At 40.6% G+C, this 24,420-nt stretch overlaps 2 protein-coding genes across 7 annotated transcripts in view; one reads left to right on the top strand and one right to left on the bottom strand.

The window, feature by feature from the left end:
• ERO1B (endoplasmic reticulum oxidoreductase 1 beta) overlaps window positions 1-10,982 on the bottom strand; it is a 28,168-nt gene extending 17,186 nt beyond the window's left edge. Inside the window, exons 1-5 of the mRNA XM_075089431.1 lie at window positions 10,847-10,982; window positions 10,576-10,756; window positions 5,899-6,018; window positions 1,603-1,686; window positions 1,168-1,209 (exon numbers count right to left, since the gene is read on the bottom strand). Coding sequence (XP_074945532.1) covers window positions 1,168-1,209; window positions 1,603-1,686; window positions 5,899-6,018; window positions 10,576-10,668 — 339 coding nt within the window. The 5' untranslated portion in view covers window positions 10,669-10,756; window positions 10,847-10,982. The remainder of the gene's footprint in view (window positions 1-1,167; window positions 1,210-1,602; window positions 1,687-5,898; window positions 6,019-10,575; window positions 10,757-10,846) is intronic.
• A 1,774-nt stretch (window positions 10,983-12,756) lies between these two features.
• EDARADD (EDAR associated via death domain) overlaps window positions 12,757-24,420 on the top strand; it is a 24,437-nt gene continuing 12,773 nt past the window's right edge. Inside the window, exons 1-2 of one of the 6 annotated variants that reach the window (XM_075089435.1) lie at window positions 12,757-12,907; window positions 23,808-23,866. In XM_075089435.1, the coding sequence (XP_074945536.1) occupies window positions 12,817-12,907; window positions 23,808-23,866 (150 nt within the window). In that variant the 5' untranslated portion in view covers window positions 12,757-12,816. Of the gene's footprint in view, window positions 12,908-19,244; window positions 19,381-23,804; window positions 23,867-24,420 lie in introns of those variants that run through there. The other 5 variants (XM_075089436.1, XM_075089440.1, XM_075089438.1 and 2 more) reach the window with 5 other exon arrangements.

Raw genomic sequence — 24,420 nt, 5'->3', positions numbered from 1 at the left:
ACTGACATGTAAGTCATGACAGTGAAAAGGATGTTTCTCCTCTGATCACCAGAAACCTTTAAATGAAGAGATGCACTTCACTTCAGAGTGAGCTTAACAACACATGTATAAACAGGAGGCAAGACTTCCTCCTGAGCTAAAGCTTGAACAGACTTGCCTGCACTGTTCATGACAGCAGGATACAGAAGTCATCAATTCACAAAGAAGTACTACTCTCAGCCTTCTTTGGTAATCTTTCTTGGCATAAAGTCTAAACCTAATGTCAATGGTCATTCATGATATGGTAAACTACACTCGGGTGAGGCAAGCAGCAACTATGGCTGCCCAGTGAGGTGGAAAGTACTAGGAAAGATGGAGATATGATTGTTAAGCAAGAGTATGTATGAGTCTACAACACAGCCAAGGCACTCAACAGGAAGATCTCTCATTTGGGCACCATTATCCCATCAACAGCTAAAATCCCTATTCTTGGCCACTGTGTTTGGGATTTGTGGGGTGGGGGAGGGCTGTTTGTCATTCCACTCTGACCTCCTTTCTAGGCATATATACCCCCTTTACTTTTTTGGCTTTGCTAAGATCACTTGGTGATCTAGGAAGGATGGCTTGGAGAGAAGCAAGCAAAAGCCAACAGCACAGACTGATTACTTAACCTTGCTTGCACTAACCACTTTAGCCTAAATTGTCTTTAATGACTAAATCAGCTCTAGAGTAAAAACCTGCTCAAGATTAGACACGGCAAGACTGCATTTAAACATTCAGGTTCTTTTAATATTAGAGATTGTGGTTATATATGATTCTTAAAAAAGACTGCACTCCTACTCCATCTGTGCATCTCAGCCTATGGCTTTAAAGAAGGTGGCCCCTACTCAAAAACTGACAAAGAATTTTGCATCAGGCATTCTGTGGCCACATATTGCTGTCCCTTGTCATTCATGGATTCAGTCCGCACCTCCTCTCAAGCTATACAGACTCAGAATGACATTACAGTACTAGCTATGTCAGAAACACTATGAAAAGTAAAAATATGAAGGAACTGATCGGTTACATTAAAAATTTCATCACTTGCCAAGACTGGAGGTTTGTAATAAAAGTCACACAGCTACTGTAATGCTAAGATTAAAAAAAAAAAAAAATGAGAAAGAACTTAGAAAATATATTACTACTTACTTTATTAGAGCTCCCAGCCTTAATTCCAACAGGTATTTTGCTCTAAAAGAAGAAAAAAATATCACAGCTTTTACACTCTTTGTAGAAATGATTATGCTTGATTAAAATCTACAAATTAAACAGCATTCCTACAGAGGTCAAGGCAAACTTTCTTTTAAATAATTAACTTGCTCCTTTACCTTCTTAACATGTTATATCCAAAACAGAGCAAGAGCTTAGAAGAGACTTAAAGTTGTTTTATTGGTAAAATGGCTAAGACCTTAAAATATTTTTGTTTTATTTCTGGTTTTGAAATGGAAAATAATTTTATTGTCACTCTTTCATTTAAATTTAAATTCTCATTAATATATACTATTAGTATAGTATTAGTTGCTGCAAATTAGCAAACTTCTTAACCTAATAACCTTTTTCTATTTTATATTATTTGATCCATACCTCGGGACAAGGCTCTACGTGACAATCTTTGATAGAACAATGGCCATCATCAGCCCAAAAGGGGCATGGTCTCTTCAGGTTGACCTAAACACACAAAACCAAAAGTTTACCATCAACACTTACATAAGGCAACTTCAAAAGAAAGTGCTCTCAGTATCAGGAATTCCTTTCAAATTAAAGGAGAGGATGCAAAGAAAAAGGGTTAAATTTAGTACTTTAAGTTTGGGGCGGGGCGGGGGGAGTTTGTGAGGGTTTGGTCATTTGGTTGGTTTCTTTTAAGTACTCTCCGAGTATATAAGCTGAAGCTTGCTTGCTGCAGTGGAATTGTTAGTGATAATGGTCTCCAGTGGTCACAAACACAGAGTACATTAAAGCACAAATTAAATCTCTCACCACTAATATAACTTCAAAGGAGTAAACAAACTACTAAAAAGGCGGCAAATCAGACATATGCAGCTCTAAAATGGTTGTACTTACTATCATTTGTGCTTGTACTATACTGATCAAGAAGATACATTTGATGGAGGACAGACTAGCGCACAAATTCACTAATTCAGATAAGTGCTTGGACAATTTCAGATTTCAAGGAATAAAAGCAGACAATCATTACCACACATCATAGCTAGTCAAGGAAGAATGAATGTCATAATGGCCTTAAATTAGAGAGCTGATATAGTACAAATACAAATAATGAAGAGAAGCCACTTCAGGATTTGCTGGAAATGTTTCTGTGATGATTAGTGCTCCTATTTCGCTTCAAATGGCACAATAAAGGTGGGAGTACCACATATATTAGCATATAATACATGGCAAGAGATTCAAACGCTTAACTACACTTCACTTGGATTGTCAATGTGAAAATCAGTGAAGAAAAAAACACAAAACCAGAAACCAAACACAAAAATCCCAGCTTTCCTTTTCATTGGCCTTATACATACTAAAAACACTAGTGATAAAACACACTTTGACCTCATTGCTCCTAAACGGAAGACTACAGACTGAAGGTTTTCCTGCATGATCAACCAGAAACACTGCAGAGCTACACCAACTTTGAAAACTGAGATTACAAATAAAATACAAAGCATTTATCCTCAGTAGCAACTGCTATTTTCCAAATAAAAAGTCAGTTTTTAAAACTTGGAAAGAAAAAAAAAAACCAAACCAACCAATCAAAATACCCCAAACAAACAACAACAAAACACAAACTAGAAATTACTTCTGTTCTTTTACTTTCTTTTCCTTTAGTGCAGCTTGTACTAGTTTTCTTCAGTTTCTCCAGATTTTACTCCTCCTCCAGTCTATTCTCCTAATTTTGACAGCTAAGAAAAACAAAAATTATGTACCAGAAATAATTGTTCTGTGGCACTACATACCCAAATTAAAGGAAAACAAAAAGAATTCCTCTTCAAATGTTCTGTCAATGCCACAAAAGATCCCCAAAGAGCCAAACTTAATGTTTGACTTGCTCATCTGCACTTTATTTTACTTAATTCCTCTACTATGCCTTTCAACTAGCAAGTTCTTTCTGTATTTTCAAAACACACATACAAAGTTAACTGCTATACATCTGAAGAAAAGGTTTCCATTTTGATGTACCTGACTGGGAATTATAAAATTTTAAAGCTGAATTTAACAAGATTCCTCAGTCAATAAAACCTAACAAGCCATCAAGCAGATGGTGTGACTTCTTAGGAGTAATGACAACTATCTTCTAGTTACAGTTCATGCCATGCTAGCACAGAAACACTAAACCCAGAGATTTTAGGTTCCTCCCCCCCCCATTTCCTCTATTCAATTGACAAACACCACCCCTAGGAAAAAAAAATTTTATTTTAGAGTATTTTGTACTTGTTCACTCATCTTTTTTTAAATGCAGCACAAAAGTGTTACATTTTATATAATAGGTCTTACTGTGAAGGTCATGTAAAACATGCTCTTCCCATCAATTCCTATCAGCAAAAAGACCAGCTAACAGTTAGACTACAACTTTTTTCAAAGTAAACTCAAACAACAAAAAATGCTAACATACTTAGGAAGATACAAGGAACTAGGCAGTCACTGTTCTTACACATAGAAACACTATAAATAAAAATCTGCAGTTTAGGCAGCAGTATAATTCAGAAAGAACACCTGCAAATCAAGATATACTAGTTGCAGAATGATTCAAGAGCACTAAAAATCAGTGCATGCGCACACCCAGTTCTGAGACAAACTGTGGTTGTATAGCCCTTGTACTTTAATCAATACCCATCATGCACTGACTACATAGAACTCCCTACTTTCTTCAGGGTCCAAAGTATTAGATTTCCTTATTTTCATTTAGAGTATTATTCAATATTTGTCACAGATTAAAAGCTAGATTCCTTATCATGAGGCTTCCATAGTTTGTGTGTTTTGATGTATAAAACTATTCAGAGACAAAATTTTGTATTGCTTTATTTCTTTCATTGAGAAGCATTCCACTAACTATCTAGAAACCACCTAGCACAATTTCGGCAAGACTTTAAAAAGAAAGTTTTCTTCAGCCTTTAAATGAAAGCTAGCTAGTCCATTCAGTATCATACATTGAAGTTTGAGTTCTTTTATGGCTGTTGAACTAGTATCACAATGGGAATACTGTGACTGTAGTTACACAAGTTCATGATCCAAATTCCTATTACAAATTGAACTGCTTCAGAGTAGGAGTGTTTTCACTCCCAGAACAAGTATACTCCCCCTATGCTTATTCAGTATTTAGCTATGCTGTAGTTGACCTAAATGATCATTGCCTACCCTCACAATTTCCACATCCATCTATGTGCTTAATAGCACTTCCGTGACTCTCTGAAGGGACATTTAAAAAACAACAAAACACCAAAAAAACCCAACCCAAAAAAACCCCAAACCTGGGGAAAGGGTGAAAAACATCGACTGACTTATTCAGTTTGCTTGTTCAACACAAATTCTTCCCCATCACAACTGGAAGTACTAAATAATGCATGGTGATGGGTGGACTGCACACTGGCCCTTACAATTGCCCATCTATTAGTCAGACCAGTATGAAAGGTGAGGTAGGACTGCAACACACCATTGAAGTATGACCCGCAGAACTGCTGTTGAAATGAAGATTAGCTCTACATTTGCAGGATGAAATTACTGTTGTATAAAACCTTGTATACCTGTTGTTCCTCCTCTTCAAATACTTTTTTTGTATCTTTCTGTTGCCTCTGGAGAGTCTAATTACCACTACTATGTGCTGTATTATCACTGAAGTTGCACATATCTTGTTTCTCCTGAAAAGTGAAGTTAGAACTGTATCATGTAGCAAGAGGAGATTCAGGGTGAAGTTACACATTACTGCTTGCTCAGACTACAAAGGGAATATTCTAGCACTTTTTCTCCCCTCCTCCCTCACATTCATAACCCCATCTTGCATGAGTTTAATACTTGCCTGATTCCAGGTCAGCTAGGTAACTTGCTACATCCTGGAGGGAAAAAAACCAACCAGCCAAACAAAACAAACAAACCCCAGACAAAAACCAACAACCAAACCCAAACATCCACACTAAAAATCTACCAGGTTGCAGAGATACATTGGCCTAATGCACACTCAGACCAGCCCAAGACCTAAAAGTAGGGAAGGGGCAGGACGGTGTGCCCTAAAGGAGTGTAATCTCTTTCTTCCAGTGGCAGGCAAACATCTGATTAGCTCAAGCAAAACGTGACCTCATTTTCAAGTTAAGCATATCTGAAAACAGAAGTATCAGGCTTCAAAGTCTTATTTTGCTCATCAGATTCTAATACAGAGGAAAAAAAATGTTTAAAGTCATAAAAAAGTGATATTATATACTACTTGAGAATGGAATATTTTTACCTATTTTTCAAATGAATAATGGTTCTCTAGATACCAAACACTCAAACCAGAACTAAGACAGCAACTTATTCGAAATCATTGCAATATTTCCATTTCAAATTACGCACATTTCTTAGAAGACAAGTACTGCACGCTGTCAAAAAGTTGCTAATATACAATCCTTTTCTAGATGTAGCAGTACGAAGATACTACCTTTAAAATTAGCACTTATCAGCTGAATGAAGGCAGTCATGATGTACTGTCACCGAGTCCAGGATTAACACAGCAAACACGACACATTACCAACATAACTGTCAGGCACTGAAAACCTGCTCCAACCAAATTAAAGAGCTGTGAGCTTCTAAAAGACAATTTAATATAGACAAGTTGATTTGATATGTAATCTTCCCTTTATTATATGGATTTTATTTAAATTATTCAGGAAAATACCATTTCAATTGTACCTTGTAATATCTGAAGTAATCACGTTCTTGCAGTTTCTGTATTTTCGGGAAGATCTTGAAAGTATTGAAGTCATCGATGCTTTCTATGTCACATAAACAATCATCCAGGACTCCTGTGAGCTATTAAAAAATACATAAAGTCTATTTTTAATCATGAAATGTAATATTAACTACAGGAAAATCCTCTAAAGAGAAAAAGATGGCAGTCAAAAGAAATACTAGTGAAATGCAGTTCCGTAGCAAATAATTTCTCATCATTAAAATACTCTATAACATACCTTACACACTCAGAATTAGAAAATAACAGACCTTAGTACTTTTTTTTTGAGCTTTAGTCCACCTCCAAATGCAATGCTGAATCAATGTTAGCCGGATTAACACTTTCAGCCCTGAAATTTGTTGACAGATTCAGCATATAGAACTTTCTGCAAAATGAGCAGCAAGATTTTTCCAAACTACGAACACATGGTATATCAGCACATCAGAGTTACATACCAAGTATTCTACCAATGGCTCATTAGTTGAATTGCCTAAAAAAACACCCCGCAATCATGCACTGTCATCTTATTTTTATAATCCTCCTCAAAGCAAAGGAACACTCCAGCTAGCTTCTTTAGAGGCGTGGCAGGACGGGGAATAGGTACTTTTATGCCCAAGAAGTTAGTAACTTCACAGTTAAGTTTTACAAATAAATACTGGGAAAACCAGGTGCAAGCACCTATGGTAAGGCTGTAAATCTATTGAGAAACTAAGTCTGAACTCTCCAGGTCTTGTCCCTCTTCTTGTGCCAGGATGGCAAGCTGGTTCAAAGTGCTGCACCAGCTTAAGACCACCTCTATGAAAAGCAGTGCACACAAGTGCAGAGGTACGACTGCCAGCACAGGAGAGGAAGGCACAACTGTGCGAGTAGCAGAGCGGAAGGGCCCAGCTATCTTAGTAGACTAAGATATGGCAACACTTTTGCTGAGACCCTGACAGCGCATTACTGAAAGTGTGCATCTATGAACTTTTATATGATAGATGTCATTAAATCTAAACTAACTAATCCCAAGCATAGCTTCTTAAACAACTACAAACATGTTTGAAAGGCCTTTCAAACATAAGTTACATACGGTCTAAAGCCTTCAAAGCTTTAGACCAAGCACTGCTCTTTACTACTACTGTTTTTTGGCCAGACAGGAAGTTCATTGACATACATGATGGCCCAGAAAGCATATAAAACAGGAAAGCCTACATATCTTATACCTTGCATGAGCTTAGAAGAACTTCTAACTGTTAAAAGGTTATGTGCAAAAGGAGATGAAAAATATATTGCGGCTTTTTTTTTCCTCCACAGATTTCACATAGATGAGATTATGAAATCATCTAATCTGTTTTATGCATGTTAAATCACTCCGCTACTTTACAGGACAGATACCCTTATATAACCAAGCGTGGTGTAAAAGAATCACTAGAAACGAAATTGTAGGATTCTGCTCTTTCATGAGTCGTAAAGGAGGCCTGGAAAATTAATTTCCCCCAACCCCCTGTGAGCATAAAGAGGTGAGGGTATGCCAATAAAGCACTTAAGTAGAAAATCCACCATATGTAGATCCTACTCTTCCTGAGGCACTAAATAGGCTGTCACAATTCTGCAGAGTAGATATGGCAATGAAGTAAAACTGATTTAAGGGAAGTTACTTTGGGTAAAACCTTCCATGCTGTTATGCTTGCTTTGTTAATGTTACCCAGTGTTAAACCTGGGAGCAGCTATGAAAGATCTTATGTGCAGTTACAGGTTTTTCACAAAGGCAAGAAAGCTTATCAGTCACACAAAGGCAGAAGTTAATGTTGCAGTCTTTGCAGGTAACGCCATATCACAAAACAAACAACAGTACATTTCATTGTACTATAAAAAGGCAAAAAGATAACTCAAACGTTTTGCTCAAATACTGTTAAACTGTATAAACAGGATAAACCTTATGTGAAGAGCAATAATTTTTTAAGCTGAAAGCAGTAGGAAAGATCCAAGAAATTGCCTTTGGACTGAGAAGACAGAGTAGAAAACTATTTTGATGACCACCTCATGAAGCTATCCACTGCTTACAAAAATATTTTACCATCTATGCAAAACTGAAAATGCTTTTCAGGGAAAATTTTCCAAATAAACATGAAATAATTACACTCCGTGTCAAATCCCCATGGAATAATAAAAAGCTGCAGTCTTTTTATTCAACTAAGATAGTAAACTAATGGACGTCACACTTTTGCCAGATGTCACTAATAAAATCTCAGTTCTAAGAACATCTTTCGAAACACAGAACAGTTTACTTAGAACATTATGAAGTTTCAGAACTAGATCCTCCCCAAAAACTAGAACTGGTCTAAGAAATCATTAAGAGAACAATTAATTTAGAGTAACAACAGCAAGCAAACTAAACTCTCCATTTCTTTCTCACTTTTTCAAAACTGGAACAGTTAGCTCCCTGTATACACAAAATAGCAAAATCAATGTTTCCTTGGAAGGCATGCTCTAAAATCAAACTATGCTATATCTGTACCAAATCACAATTTATAAAATGGGTTTCACAGCACATATGAAACAGTAATATTGCACACCAGTGGAGTCAGTCATGGCACACTAAATACAACAGCAACATGGGCTTCAAGTACCCCAGTTAGAGGGTTTTCATTAGTCCAGGTGTAGTCTTCAGCACTCTCACTTGCATAATGATGGAACACTCTAAGAACATGCAAAAAATTGGTTCATTTTTGTCAACACCTGGATCTTCCAGTGAATTCTTTTTTCAAGCTAGAGATATCAGAATAAGAACAGTGTATTATAGAGTTAAAATTACGTATTGTAAGACCTACTTTGCTATTCACACAATTGGTATTCTGCCTTTTTAAACTGAGCTATACTAGTTCACTTAGTCCACAAATATAGAACCAAACTGTGCTGTAATTTATGTATGTTAATTACTCTGAACTCTACAAGCATTAGCCTACTATAATTTGTGTTCTAGAAGTTGTCTGTCATTGAACAGCTGCTATTTCTTCTGTATTTCCAATATGCTTATTGAAGTATTTCCAAGTACTGTCAAACTTAATTTAGTTCTTGTATAGACATCAGAGCTGTCCTAGAGATGTTAAACTTCTAACTTATTTTCTCCAAGATAAATCAACCTTTCAAAAGAAAAGGTCAACATCCAACCTGCATCAATTTCTCCTTATGAAATCTGGAAAAAGAAACATATTCAGCACTTTAACATTAAGAAAAACCTAAATACATGTATATACTAACAAGCAGTCTACTCATACAAACAACCTTATTAGGGTTATCAGGTTGTTGTACTTTGAATGCTTCATCAATTAGAAGACCACCTGGGGCACCTTGTTTTGGTCCTTAATATTTTACTTTGCCATAGCTGCAGAATCAGAGAAAAGCTATAAGTAACAAGTCTCAAGGAACTAATGGCTAGCTTATCTTTTCCCTGCACAAGTCAAACTCCAGGTATTTAAATTCTGAATACAATATGCTGACAATTTTATGAAATAGCAACAAACAGTCTCTCTGCCAAGCAGCATAAGAAAACCATGCCAGTTTGTTAATGGCTTCTTTAAGAATCCCAATTCAATTAGCATTTAGTCACAGTAAAAGTTACTAAAATAAGGGATTTTTAAACCGAAAAAAACTCAACTTATAACAAAAAAAACCTGCAATAAAAGCATGTTACTCTAGACACTGCCTTGGATGGTCAGTTACAATACAGCACACTATACAAAGCAGAAATTTAGGAAATATAAGAAAAAATCATAATGAGATAAAGAAGACAAACTTTGCTCCACGTGGATATTGTATTTCCATATAATCTCACTCCAATGTCTTTGGCCCAGCTGAAATTCTTCCCTACTCACCACCAGCTATTACTTCAGTCAGTGTCATACTACTGATGAATAGCAAACTCCCAACTACTGACACCTGTCCTTCTGAAACTGTGAAGGCAGCTTACAGAAAGGAGCATTCTCACCCTTCCCTGTAACGTGGGCAAACAGACACGACTTAAACCCGGGCGCTGATATTACCACTCAAACATACGGTTTCTCATGGATTTCATAAGGACACCGAAGTTTCTGCCGACAGCCAAGGGTACGACCCAACCCAGAGCTCCCCAACACAACACCGCACAGACGGCGAGCGTCGTTACCTGGATGAAGCAACCCCTCTGGCTGGCTGCACCGTTAGGTAAGAGTTACTACCCGTGATTCCCAGGTCAACCACCTTCTCCCCTCACCGTAACAGCGGGGCCCCCGCTGGGCGCCGGAGGCACCCAGCCGCCCGGCCCCGGGCAGGATCCCGGCAAGCACCAACGGCAGGGTATCGAACAGGTAGGACGTAGGCTTCAGACTCCACCGAGGGATCCCCCCCCAGGCTTCTCGGCCGGGGAGGCTGCACAAGACCTGGCCCGAGGCTGCCCTCTCCCCCGCGCCTCTCCGAAGCGCCCTCACCGGCTTCCCCAGCCCGCGTCAGGGAGAACCTCTACTCCCCTTCCCTTCGGGCAGGGGTCGGCAGCCCTGCCCGCAGCCGTCGGAGCATCCCCGCCCGGCCACGCTCTCCTCGCCGTCCCTCCCCACGCCCGCCGCCCCCCCGCCATGAGGGCACCCTGCCGCACCGTCCCATCCGCCCCCGGTTCCTACCTGGGCCTCCACTGTCAGGAGGCAGCCGAGCACCGCTAACAGCCGCGCCGCCAGCCGTGCCCTCGCCGCTGTGCTCCGGACGACGCCGCTCATGCTGCTGCTGCCGCCGCCGCCGCTCCACCCGCCACGGCTGACGGGGGAGGGCGGCCCTCGCCCCGTCGCGCAGCAGCTGCTGCCGCCTCTACAGGAAGGAGACGGACGAAGCGAGGGTCAGCGGCGGCAGCCGCTCCCGCCTGCGGTGGGAGCGGTCGGGCGGGGGCGCCACACTCACCTCAACCTGTCCGCGCGCTGCCGCCGCCACAGCACACACGCACGCACACTGTGCCCTCGCGCCGCCACCGGCCCAACCGCCCGCTCCCCCGGCAGCCGCGCGGCATCACGGGAACTGTAGTCTGCGTGCGCGCGCAAGCTCCGCCGCGGCAGGCGAGGGGCGGGGTAGGGCGCGGCGCCCAATCAGGGAGGACCACGCGCACTCCAAAACAAGCAGCGGGTGAGGGGCTGCCGTGCGCCTGTGCGCGGCGGGGGGGCTGTCCCCGCGCGCTGTGGACCTGAAGGGAGGCGCGAGCGGGGCGATGGCGGCGGCTGACCCGTCCCGCGGGGGACGCTGGAGTCTCCGGTGTTTGCCGGCGCCCGCGTCCAGCCGTCGGCTGGGCGTCTGCAGAGGCAACAGGCACTTCTAGAGGTTTCTCGTCTTCCTGCTGCCGGGGAGGGCCGGCGGTGAATCGTGTTGAGTGTCTGCAAGTGGCTTTTTTCTTTCAGGTTCAGCTGCCCTTTTCTCTCAGCACAGCTTCTTCTGTGGGAAGCTATTTCTGTAAAGAAGGGCACCATAGTTTATTTTTAACAGCAAGGAGTACAGGGAGATAGGAAATACGGCTTTGCCTTGCCTGATTCTCCTACCTGTTCCCCTTGAGAGCAAGGCTGAAAGTTAATGGAAAAGCAATAGCCTCTCCCTCCACTTGCTTTATTATTATTATGGGGTTTATTTTTTGAGTTGTAACATCCACTTTTTACAGTGGAGACACAGGCTATTGCGTAGCAAATGGAAGCCTATGAGGCAGAAAGAAGGTGCTTTCAGTTGTGGCTTCACGTTACAGCTCAGATGATGAAACACTGAGCTGTGTGGAAAGAGGCAGTCCTGTTTCAGATTCCCTATCCCATGCATCTGAGCTAGCAGTTCTAAAGTTGCATGTTAAATCAATTCAGCTACTTGAGTGATTTTTTTTTCATTATTATTAATCACCCCCCCTTAGGGATAATTTTCTGCCAGAGCAGCCAGCTGAACTGACTCACTGCTTCATCACTCAACGTGCTCCGGGAGAAGGGGCAAGGGTACATATCCTGGTATGAAGAAGAGAGGGTAGGACCATCCCTTCCAGTGCTGCTTGCTGTTAGATCAGTTCAGCTACACCTATTTTTATTTTATTATTTATTAAATTTTTACTGCCCCTTTAGGGAGAGTGGTTGGCACTTGAGAGGTTGAAAGTTATGACATCAGTTGAATTTGTCTAGCTGTGCTTTGTCAATAGGTGGTGGAACTGGTCTGAGAACATTACTGCTGCTTCTTTTCAGTTCCTTTCAAAACCTTAAAAAAAAACCCAAACAAACAAAAAACCCAAATCACAGCAGCTCAGAAACAATCTTTTGCTCCCAACAGTTAAATGTATATATGTAATTCACTTCCAGAATTGCAAAAATTCATATTCCTGTAGGAAAACATGAGTGTTGCATGGATTTAATCTGCAGTGTTGCTGGAATTAGGACTTAATTCTCAATCCATCTGCTGACCTAGGTGGTTCTTATTCCCTTTCAGTTAGAGGAGAATAGTCCTTTACCAGAATATGGAGACAAGCTTTAAGGTAGAAGGAGCTATTGCAGAGAGCTTAAAAGTTTTTTAGATTGACCATTGTTATTTACTCTAAAAATTAATTTGGATTAGTTTTCCATCATATTTGTCCTTAAGTGCCAGCATGTCACAGATTTCTACATTGCTGAAAATGGCTTGAAAAATGAAAGGCTGATAGCTATGAATTACAGAGACCGCGAAATGGAGTAGGCAGGTTATAGTCTGGTCCCAGAGAGATGATGTAATTGCTCCTTCCTTTCCTCTCTGGAGTACAGGCAGTAGGCCTATCATTTGGGAAGGATTAAATTGACAATCTATTCCTACTTTCAGTACCAGTGGACCAATACATTTGCTAGATATTTGAGAAGAAATGGCAGAACATCTAATGTGTACATTACATGGTTTGCTCTCACCATCAGTGCTCCATACTTCATCACAAGTGGTTTGTACTTCTCGCAAAGGAACTGTTTCTGAGAGGAATAAATTCAGGTGAATTCATGGTATTCATTTGGATTTTATAGCTTTGATTCTGGAGCAAATTTTATGTCATGATCATTTTAAAAAGCCCCAAAACCTTGGAAGAATCAAGCACTTGTGCTGTCACACACTTGCACTGCATAAAGGACTATGCAAATTAGATGTAAACTCTCATATTTTCTAAGTTGTCAGTTTAGAACATTTTATGTTAGTTACAGAAAGTACTTTATTTCTTCGCCTCTGACAGAGTCTTATCCTGCTTGGATCAAAAGTCTGTGGCAGTGTAGTTTTTGACTGCCATGTTAGAAGCATAAGGAATTAGCCATAGAAGTGTATAATGAATAATTTTAAGAGGCAAAAAAAAAAGAAATTAATTCCTTGTATACATTAGTATTATGTGCTATACCAGAGGTGAATTTAGCTTAATATGGTTTTCTAAACTCTAGGGTATTTTGAATCTTATTTTATGTTTAGTGTTGTTTTCAATGTATGAATGCTACTTTGGTAGTGGTAGAAAAATGTTTTTTTAAAAATGTAAAATTCCCAATATAGGATTTCTTTGTGAAATCAATTTTGGGAAATAGCTGCAGAAGAAACAGGCTTACAATTGCTAATAAAACCTATCAACATGTTACAAAGCTGGGAGTACCTACTAAGCCTGATTCTTTTAAAGAAATTTGCCATGATCTTATAATATTTTAGCGAGGGCTGAGGACCAGCCTTTACTGGGGAGAGGGAAAATCTCAGTTTACAGCTTCCTGGGATCATGAAAAGAGTCTGGAGTATATATTTAATTTTATAATGTACATGTACATTTTACAATGTACATGCTTGGCATAAGAACAAATATCTTCTGTGACTTCATAATGTACATTGCTGTTAAAAATGGTGACCATTTTATTTGCAAGCTCTAACATTTTCTATGTGCAAGCAAAGAAAGCCTTGAACACAGGAACTAAAAACTATTCTGTATTATGAAATAAGAGTTAAATAATGCACAGGAGTTACCTTGTGCCTATCACAATGTTGTTCTCTAGAGTGGACAGAGATCTGAGTGCACCAGAGAGTGTCAGATGGTCTTTTAGTGGATACAACAAATCTGCAATTACCAAACTTCCCTCTGGCCTGCAGAGAGGACACAGTGGGAACTGAAACTGATAAAGTCCTGCTACTTTTCTTGTATTAGCTCCGTTGGTACTTTTCAGTTAGCTCTTATTTGTTAGATTTGAGCTTATGCACTCTGATTGTACATAGAAATCATGACCTGTGGTCATCAACCATGTAAAAATGTATCTTAGAAATTATTATGGACCAAGTTCAGTGAACAAACAGGCAAAACAGGGTGGCTTCAGATTTCATGTTACGAGAAGCTTGGTAAATTCTAGCTGCTTTGCCAAATCTGTGAACTAGATTTCAGTAATCTGAAACGTGGATTTCTGGAAATTTTTTGCCCTTGAAAATTTTGCCTTTATTTATTTTTCCAAAACATTTGAATGAGTCCTTTCTAAACTTAGGAGAGTAAACTAGATAATCGATACCTCATAAGCTTCTGTTTAAGTTTAGCAAACAGCAGCAGTGGGAGCTCAGTGCCTGTTAGGCAATGCAGCATCTTGTAGTAGCCAAGTTATGAAGATTTGATGATACAGCAAAGCAAAGCTGTGGGTAAGAACTTAGAGTAAACCACCTGACCTAAGTACCAAAAGCAGACAACTAGTGAGACACATGAGTTCTGCGGTCTGTCAGGCCTGCAACGACTGAGGAACTTGTGTGCCCAAAACCCAGTGTTATCCATCTGTCATTAGGTCTGATACAAGTTATTATGTTTCCTTGCAAGTCATGCTTCACTAACATCCTGTTCTCACGTACTGATATCTGCCTTAAAACCACAATATACGGTCGACTCTGAGGCAACTGCTGCAAATAACTTCTGAAAAGTACCCATGGATGTCAATACGAATGAGAAAAGTCAGGACATTTCTCTTGGCCTGTAAATAGCAAACCTACAGGTCAGAATTCAGTACAGTGGAAAAAAAGGAAAATTTTGAATATAAGAATTGCATACAACAATATCTCAAAATGGATATGAGGAAAAAGAGGGGAATGAAAGAGAATGCAGTAAAAAAAGAATAGCAAAGTACAAGGAGGGAGTATATTTTTTAAAAAAGTTTTTGAGGCGGTGACAAATTAACTACAAATCTTAGTTATATTCCTCTATTCTCACTCCTGTGTTTCATGCGTGTGTATTATAGTTGAATGTTAACGAACTGCACTGTGTAGCGTATCACAGCATGGTCTGAATCAAGAATATAGAAGTAAAGTAATCTCTGGAGTCTTACTGTCATTCCCATGTACCTATAATTTTTGAAGAAGGAATGCTAACAAAGAACTGAGTCTACTAACTCTGTCAAACTTCTGAATATAGCAGGTGGAGGTGAACATAAGTAGTCTTGTTTAAAAGAAACCCCAAGACTTATGCATTTGCATTTTGTGTGCATGTGCTTATCTGTCAACAAATCCAGTCGTGAGGTAGAGATCTCAACTCAGTTATTATACAGCTATGGAAAAAAGCAGCCAGGCAGGGGCGCCCTGCTAATGCTCCTGCAAGGGGATAAGCTGCAGCCTGAAACCAATCATACTAGGCTCAGTTTCAATATGTCCATCTAAAGAAAGCAAGATTTCACTGTTTCTGTGGCACGTGTTTGACTTGGACACAGCACAGTTCCCAGGGTGGTGGGAACATTCCCATATCATGCAGTCCTCTAAGGCAAACGAATTATCCACAGGCTTAAGTAAGGTGGTGTAGGTGTGTGTAATTTCTTATATTTTCTCCATATAATGTTGTTTCTGTCAAATAAATGTCAAAATTGTGAAATTCTTGTGCAACTGTAAAAGAACAGACCAATATAATTATTGGCAAAGAGTAGTTTCAACTTTATAGCTGCTGGTTAATTATTCCTACTCCAGAAGTCTCAGAATTTTAAAGGACTGGTCTGGCAACACACTGAAGCAGCTGACAGTTGAAAGCTATCTACAGAATTCCTGTGAAAGAAAATGCAGGGAGTTAGCATTAGTTATTTCCTAACTCTACTGAAATACATTAGAGGTGAAGAGCTTATGTGGAAACAGAAGTATTTTACTCAATATGAACTTCGTTAAGTAAAGATGTTTGAAAGTTGTAAAGCAAATGAATGAGGAAGACTAAACGTGGTTGCCATGTGGTACTGGCAGGCCCACAGATACCGTGACTATTAGCAACCCAGGGGGGGGAAGATGGCTGTTCCACTGTGTTAGTGATATTTGCCATCTGGAGCAGTAGTTCTGTATTTCCATGGGGAAACACTGTAGATGTCAGGAAAATGTGTGTGGTTTTTGGGTTTTTGTGGCTTTTTTTGTGTGGTTTTTGTGTTTGTGGGTTTTGGGGGTTTTTTTTGGTGGGGACGTAGCAATAATATTTTGCTGGACAGAAATATATTGTCCATGAGAGGAGAAAGGTTTCATCTGTAGCCTTGTGCTCAGAAGATGGGAAACACCTTGAGACTGTGGGTTGATTGCTATTTAAAACAAGAAACTAACTGGCTATGTATTACCAGATAGTTCGTACGTTTCTAGGAAAAGTCTCTGTCCTCATCAAAGATGGCTGTTTCTTTGATGGGGCCAGGAAAGGGGTGAGAAGAGGCATGTGTAGACTTGATTTGTAAAAACTATTTGAAAACATTAATTCTGTATTTGAGTGGAAATTTACAAAACCTTGAACTCTTCATGTTATCATTAGTTACAGTGAATTTAGCAGCTTGCAGGGTTGCAGCAAGATAAGATATAGTTTGTACTTAAGTATAGAAATTTGATTAGAAAGTTAATCCACTGTTTTAGAGAATGCTGCTGCTTAAAGTTATCTTATTCTGGATTTCGTTTTCATGATACTAAAAACTAATAGTATCATATAAACAAATATATATTTAGTTTTGCCAAAATAATTGCTGACTTTCTGGACTTGTAAGTAACAAAGATTTCCGTATTGCTCATTAAAGTGATACAAGAAGAGGCATGCAACAGTCAGGTTAATCTGTACTGTTGACAGTGCTCTAGTGATAGTTATATGTAATTGCATGCTCCTCCTTCAGTACTAGGAAAAAAATTGTTAAATTATGATGACTAACCTAAGTTTTGAGGCAGTAATGCTATCTAGAATATTGGCCTTTGTTATTAAATTCCATGATTTTAAAGAGTTCTTTATGAATAATTTGTTAAAAAAACCCTGTTTCAAATTGAAAAGCCAATGCAATTTACAGATATGCTTTTAAAAATGCATTATTTTCAACATTAACCAGTTTTGGCTCCTGGCACAAGTGTTGTTCTTCTAAAATGATTTTGTTCTTGTTTGCTAAAATAATTTTTTAATTCTAATGTGGGAAGATTTCAAGTTGTGAGTTACCACAAAAGTAAACGGCACATTAATGGTAAAACCTGGCTTAGCCCCAACAGCAATGCTTTGTATGTTTCTGCAGTTTACAGCCACCTGAGTAGCACTAGTACCCTCTGGGTATTTTGAAAGATGTTAATAGACATGTTTTCATATAGATTATATATTATCCAAAGTTTTTGTAGTCACTGACTATACCTACTTCTGGGGTTGAAACCAGTAGTCTTCAAACAGCACACAGGGGCAATATGTACATGCAGGTCCTCAGGGCAGATACAGCATTCATTTTATTAAGGCAGGTTTAAAATCCAGAAAATTCTTAGCTCTACTGTGGCATTGTCATTCCTTACAGTTATAGGAGAGGCTCAAATTATTATTCTAGCATTTGTGCAGATCTCAGTTGGTAAGAATATACTTTTTCTGCCCTCTAACTCTCAGCCTGATTATCCATCACCAAAACCATTGTGCCTCTAGGGAAACATACAGAATCAGCAATTTTATTTCTAATTAGACTTGGTGTTACCCTTTTAAATTAAGAAATGTCTCTGTTCTTTGAGAATGAGTTTCAAAATTAACGTGGAAGCAGAGTCAACCCATATCATGAACAGCTAGACTCCAATGATATACCTAAAATGGTACTACTTTGGGTTTTATACCTCATGAACTGTAGAAACGTTAGTGGTCTGTTAGCTCTACCCTGGAAACTAAGAAATATAGAGGTATAGGGATGTGTTTGTAACCATAACCCAACGGCAAAACCTCCTTTTACCCCAGTGAAATAAGGGTGATGCTCCAAATCTTCTAAACACCAAGTCAGTACTCCCATGGGTAAGGTGATTGAGGTGTACACTGTAAGAGCTCTCCACGCAAAGACTTGGTCTTTTACAAGAATTCTCAAATTCAGTAACAGAATTATTAAAAAACATTAGTATTACTGATGTTAATGAAAAGCCAAATGGCAGGATAAGCCACCATATTCAATCTGAATTCTGAAAATAAGAGTAATTTAGTCTTTATAACTGTGTTGTTTTGGTTTTAAATTTTTTTTTTATTTTTAGATTTGAGATGGAAAGTAATCTGTGGAAAAGCACTCAATTTTTGATGCTTTATAGACCAAAGGCTACTTTTAGTTACCCCATTGTAGGCCAGTTGACTGAATTGGAGCTCTCCCAGTGTAACAGAGTAGAACTAGGCTGTAAAGTTATCTCATTAATAAATGAGTAAGGTGGCTAACATGTGAATGTGGTCTTTATAACAGCAAATTCGGTTATGTCGGTTTCTGTTGTTTGTATTGTACGATAAATAGCAACACGTGATATTTCTTATTTAGAAAGTGATTTATGCGCAGACCCCATTTAAGAAATCTGTATTACTTTAAGTATATTGAAACCTTAAGTGAGAGAATTTGCCCGAGGTGCCAGTGGGGACCCAAAGCAATTACATACGCGATTTGACATCATCACGGTGTTGGAAGCGCCTATAGCATAAGAGGATGAATTTTAAACACTTGTGAAAAACCAGTGCAGTTTACGATTGTTGCTCTGCAGTCCTTGGCTCCTTAAACTCCCTCCCCGCAGCGTGAGCCACCCGCGGGCGCGACGCGCGTCCCTGGCGGGCGGCGGGGGTTTAAGCCCCGAAGGATGTGAGAGCGGGAGGGCGAGCGCCTGCGTTTATATCGCTGAAGTTTAGGTCTAATCTAGTGTTACTAGATGAGCCGTAGCAGGCACCCGCGTCTGCGGCGTTACCAAACACGGAGGGCGTGGGAAGCAGAGCCCGTCCCGCCCGGGCAGCCGTCCCGGGGGGTCGGCGCGGCACCGACCTTTCCCGCCGGGGGGTGCGGGATCCCGGCGGACGCCGTTTCCGCCGGGGGTGGGAGCTCCCTCCCCGCGCCCGGCCCTACCTGCGCCGGCAGGAAGGAAAAAGGAAGGAGGGAGGGAGGGAAGGAAAGGGGCGGCGCGGGGCGGCGGTTCCGGGCACGTCGGCGGGCGCCGCTCGTTCCTCTCGCTGGGAGCCCGCCGCCGCCGCCGCCCCCCCATGGCCGCTCCGCAGGACCCGCTGCCCCCAGGTGAGGACGCCGCCGCGGCGGGAGGGTGGGGTGCCCCGCGGGGCGCCGCCTCCTCCTCCTCCTCCTGCTCTCCCCAGGCCCCCGCGGGGCGGGGTGCGGCCGGCGGAGCCCTGCTGCCCCGCTTCTCTCCCCGGGCCGGGGTGACCCGCGGCCGTGGCTTCCGGGAGCCAGGTGAGGAGCCGAGCCCCGGCCGAGATGAAAAGGCTTTGTCAGTTGCTCCCTTCCCCCTCCGCACGCGCTAATTAAGCACGGTAATAATTTGTCATGTGCTCTGCTCATGTGATTTAGAGCAACTTGTCTTGTCAAGCCTGCTCTAGTGTTTAGCGTGTAAGTTAGCTCGTGCTTTCGAACAGCACACTAAAAACCATTTTCCTGAAATCCCAGACTCCGGGTGGTTAGGAAGCCCATGCTCTTTAACTTGCGCGGCTAATAGTGCAAATGATTTTTGAGTACCTCATCTCACGTGTGCCAGCGTCACAGTTCTTCCTACCTATCTGCTTAGACATTGACAAAGTTTTGAGTAGTTAACAGTGAACAAAAATGCACAAGTGCTGATGTAAGCCCATCAGGTTTTTCAGAGAACTGAATATTCTGATATGTTTTGCTGTATTTCCTCCTCTTATTCAAATCTGAAATTCACATGCCTCTGGCTGAAGCACCATTGTTGATTTAGGTTTAAACAAAGGGTTCGTCTCAATGAACAACATTAGTATTAGGGTATTATATCACTTTGTTTGAGTTGTATTAAGTTGTGCTATTAATTTGTATGCCCTGCTTTGGAGTGAAAGAGGTCTTACTATGTATGGCTGAACTACATAACTATGGTAGACCTTACATGCTTCACTCGCTACTGGTGGTGTCAAGGCTATGTTGCAGGGAAAAAACTGGGACAGCGGGGAATGCCATCTCTGCTACGTGGTGCTTTGTGAACCCCTTCCTGCTTAAAGGTCAAAATGCTGAGGTCTCCAAAACTCACCTTCAGACTTCCTTCCAATGCGAGGACAAAGAGCAGATGTAGGATTAGAAGTCTGAATATGTATGTGTATATGCTTATATACACCTGTGCATATATAAAATTGGCAAACTGTTCACACTGTTAAGTGCACAGTATTGCATCCCTGTTAGAGTAGTGGTATTGAACAGAGAGAAATGGTGGTGATGGGTACAAGTCTGCTGCTCCTGTTGCAGACTGGTTATGCTGGACAGGCTCAGGCAGAAGAGCACTGGCAGCCACTGAGCAGTCAGCCTGCAGGTGCTGGGCAGCAGAAAGGAACCTTGGGAGCAACCGTCAAACCTGACTTATGTCTCTCTGCGTCAATTTACACGTGTCGATTTATGTCCATCTGAGTCAACTAACCTGTGGTTCCTGGCAGAAGTGTGGGGAAGTAAATGTAGGCCAGTGGCTGTATGCTGTCAGTGGGGGGTGTGGTGATAGTAATTTCTTTAGGGATCCCAGATAACGTTGTTATCGAGCTGCCTGTCAAAGTAACTATGAAATTAGATGGTGCGCTGAATAATCAGTCAGACGATACCTGTGTTTCCTGTTGGCCTTTCAACATACAAAACTGTGGATGTTTTACAACTGAGATAAACAGAGAACTTCCCTCCCTGCTGTTTTGTGCACCTGCATCCAGCTGTATGAGATGAGCTGCAGAATGCTGGGGGAGGTATGTATGGGAAAGAGAGGGGTGACATGACATTTTAATCACTTTATTCACAATTAAATATTAAGTCTGTGGTTTTTAAATTATCTGCCAACTATCAGTGATTGGCAAGACCATGGTGAATCATCTGCAGCCGGTATGTGGGGCATTTATTCTCATGTACAAATATTTGCACACATGCCACTTATACAAAATGCTGGGACTTAGTAGTGTTCTACAACCTAGAAAAACATGGAAATTGTTGTTCTTCATAAAGAACTACAAAAAGAAAAGGGAAGAAATTGAGGTGTAGGGAAAGAAATACAAATATCTTTCATGGTGGATACTAAGCAAGAAAGGTGCAGAGTCACAGATTCACGGTGACTGTGTTTCTGTGTGAGACCTAGAAAGCAGGAGTCAATTAAAGGTACCACCCTGTAACCCATCACCTCTTGCAGGGTCACCCTGGGGTCTGTCAAATCCTTATTTCAAATGCCCATATTCTTGGAGCTTCTCCTACTTTCCCAGTGCTTCCCTCTGGATTGTGGAAAGTAAATAATTACCAATGTCACAATGTACCTTGGCCATATCTTGGAGATGTGACAGAAGATAGGGGATGAAGCCCTTACCATAGCTACAGTAGCCACCAAGGTTCACCAGGGTATGGACCTTTTGTGGGGTCTTCATCTGCTTTAAGGCTCCTCTTATCTTACAAGGGCAAAAGCAAGATTTTTTTTTTCTTTTTTTTTTTTTTAATCTCAACTCAGCCAAGGATCCATAAAGAGGACCTGTAAGGCCTCCAGAATAAACTGATCATAAGTTGCATGCTTTGCCATGGGTTATTGGGTCTTGCTGACAGTGGAGAAACAGCGAGACTAGGGATGCTTGGGCTGGCCTTCTCTGGAGCCTTTCTTTGGCTCCAAGTACGTCCCCCTTTTCAAACTTTCCTTTACAAGCTGGTCTTCCTTCTTTGCCCCAGCTCCCTTTCCTGTTTTTTTTTTTCAGCTCTCCACTACAGTTCCCATTGGAGATCCTCCATTTTGGCCCTACTCTCACACAATGTCTTACACCAGCTTATTGTATATTCTCATACCACAGTCTGACTCCCATCCTCTCTGCATTCAAACTGGGAAGCTTATGGCAGTTTGTGCTGGCCCTTGCCATCAGGGCAGGCCTCCTCCAGAATGTGCAGTTAATACTATGTTTCTGGAGCAGGGATTTCATGTTTACCAAAAAGGACATGTGTGGCAAGAATATGGGGTTTTGGTCTGGGGGTTTTCCTCTTCTGCATATATCTTCCTAAACTTTACACTGCAGTGTGAACATGCTCATCTGAAATTTTAAAGACCTCTGCCTTTGTAAAATGTTCAGTGTGTCTGTGTGCAAAGGCAGTGCTTAAGCCTTGTGGATCTGACCCCTCTGATCATGTGCCACCTGCCTGGATAATGCATGTGGTCTCCTTGTGGGCACTAGCACTGAGAAAGGCTCTTCCTGGCATTGCAGAGAGGGGCTGGTCACAGCACTGGACACCCAGGAACTGCTGCTGATGGGGCTGCCTCACAGAAGCAGGAGCAGGAGCAGCTAGCTCTGTCCTGGAGCCCTGGGACTGCTTCTGTCCCGCTGCTGCCACCTTTTTTATATTTTCAGGCCTGTTTATTGTACTGTCTTGCATCGTCTTATGATTTAGCTTGCCGTTCTATTGTACTGAGTAGATTTGTAGGAGCAGGCCCCAAAATAAACAATTCTGCTAAATCTGAGTTGGTTAGAATAGTGTCTGTGTAACTTATGTGCTATTTTGGGGCTCAGGGTTTATACAGGGCATTTTGTAATTAATTCCTGGGATAAAGTTGCGTTCTAGAACGCATGGATTTCTATATCTGGGGGAAGGTAATCACCAAAGATTGATTCCAACCACCTCTTTCTGGTTGCAGTTGAAAACATTCAATGTGTTCTTGCAGTGAACACAAGGACTTTTAGAATGAGAGTGACAAGAATGGAGTGAAAATCCTACTATGTAATTTAAAATGCTTTTCAGTTTTTGAAAATGTGATATTTATCAACAGAAGAGATTCCTTGAGGAAATGGCATGACAATAGTAAATAACAGGAGTGGTGTTGTGAATCCTGACTTCTATATGAGATTTGTTTCAGATTCTCTGTGTACTTTCGGTCAGTACCCCACTATTATTTGTCAATTTAGCCATTGGTGCAGAGGAATTGACATTTAACAATTTACCTGCAAGTGTTTTATTTTTGTATCTTTTTGATGCTAATATAATTGAAGTTTATGATTCTATTGTATATAAATAATTAATGTTTACCTCAAATATATCTTTTATTAGGTTTTGTACTACAGTCTGCTGTTTATTATAGTGTTAATTTTTGTTGTAGTGGGTGTGTTTACTGTTTGAATTATTGCTCTAAGGAAAAAACAGAGCACTGCCACTCAGACAAAAATAGTTAGATTTTAGGACATTTACTGGATTTTATTCTTTGCTGAATTGTTCTGTGGGTTTTTTTACTAAAAATAATTTAAAATTTTCATTTTAGTCTATCTTTTGTTAGCTTAGAGTTGGGTTTCTTGTTGCATGTAGTTTCTCATCTATATGCTAGTAGCTTTGATATTCTAGTTTGTCATGTTTTCTTGTGGAAATGTAATTTGACATAATGCATGTATTGGCTGTGTACTTGTGCTTTATCTTGGTCAGACAAAGAAGTAAAATATGAATTGCCAGACAAGTGTTTTGAGGATTATGCAGTGATAAAGCTTTCTTATTTCCAGCAGATCATGCAGCAAAAGAGCCAGTGGAGGATACAGATCCAAGCACTCTTTCCTTAACAATGGTATGTGTCTAATACAATTCAAATCATTATAGCTTTCAATCCTTATGTAATGCAGAAGTGAGATAAAACATTCAAGGATGTTAACTCAAACTATGAGTATGTATAGGGATTTGCTTATCTGTATGATTATATAAACAACGTTTAATTTAGTAACAATGTGCAGTTAAAGTGTAAATAAAAATACCAATTGGTTTGTAAGCAGAATTGGATGGTATCAGCTGAGCTGTCCGTGGGATAGCCTCTAGAGACTGACAGCGTAATGTTTATAATTTAAAAAAAATCCCAACAACTAAAACAGATTGGTTCTGACATTCTTCTGTCTATACGGGTTGGAAGGATAAGAAAACCCACCTAGGGTTTAAAATTTCGATTATACTAAGGTGTTATGTCTTCCTGTACTTTTTTTTTCTGGTGAGTTAAAGTCATGGAAAGGTAAGACCAAACAGCAGTGCCTTACAACAGGCGTGGGTGAACCTTGGGCGAGACCAAAGAGCGCGCTCTAGTGCTTGCTGGCAGAGCAACACCTTTATGACAAGTTGTGTCTTAGGATATTA

The sequence above is a fragment of the Phalacrocorax aristotelis genome, chromosome 3 (assembly GCF_949628215.1).
Source record: "Phalacrocorax aristotelis chromosome 3, bGulAri2.1, whole genome shotgun sequence".
NCBI classification, from domain to species: Eukaryota; Metazoa; Chordata; class Aves; order Suliformes; family Phalacrocoracidae; genus Phalacrocorax; species Phalacrocorax aristotelis.
The sequence above is the reverse complement of the archived record's forward strand: the minus strand, read 5'-3'. Positions and strand labels throughout refer to the sequence as shown.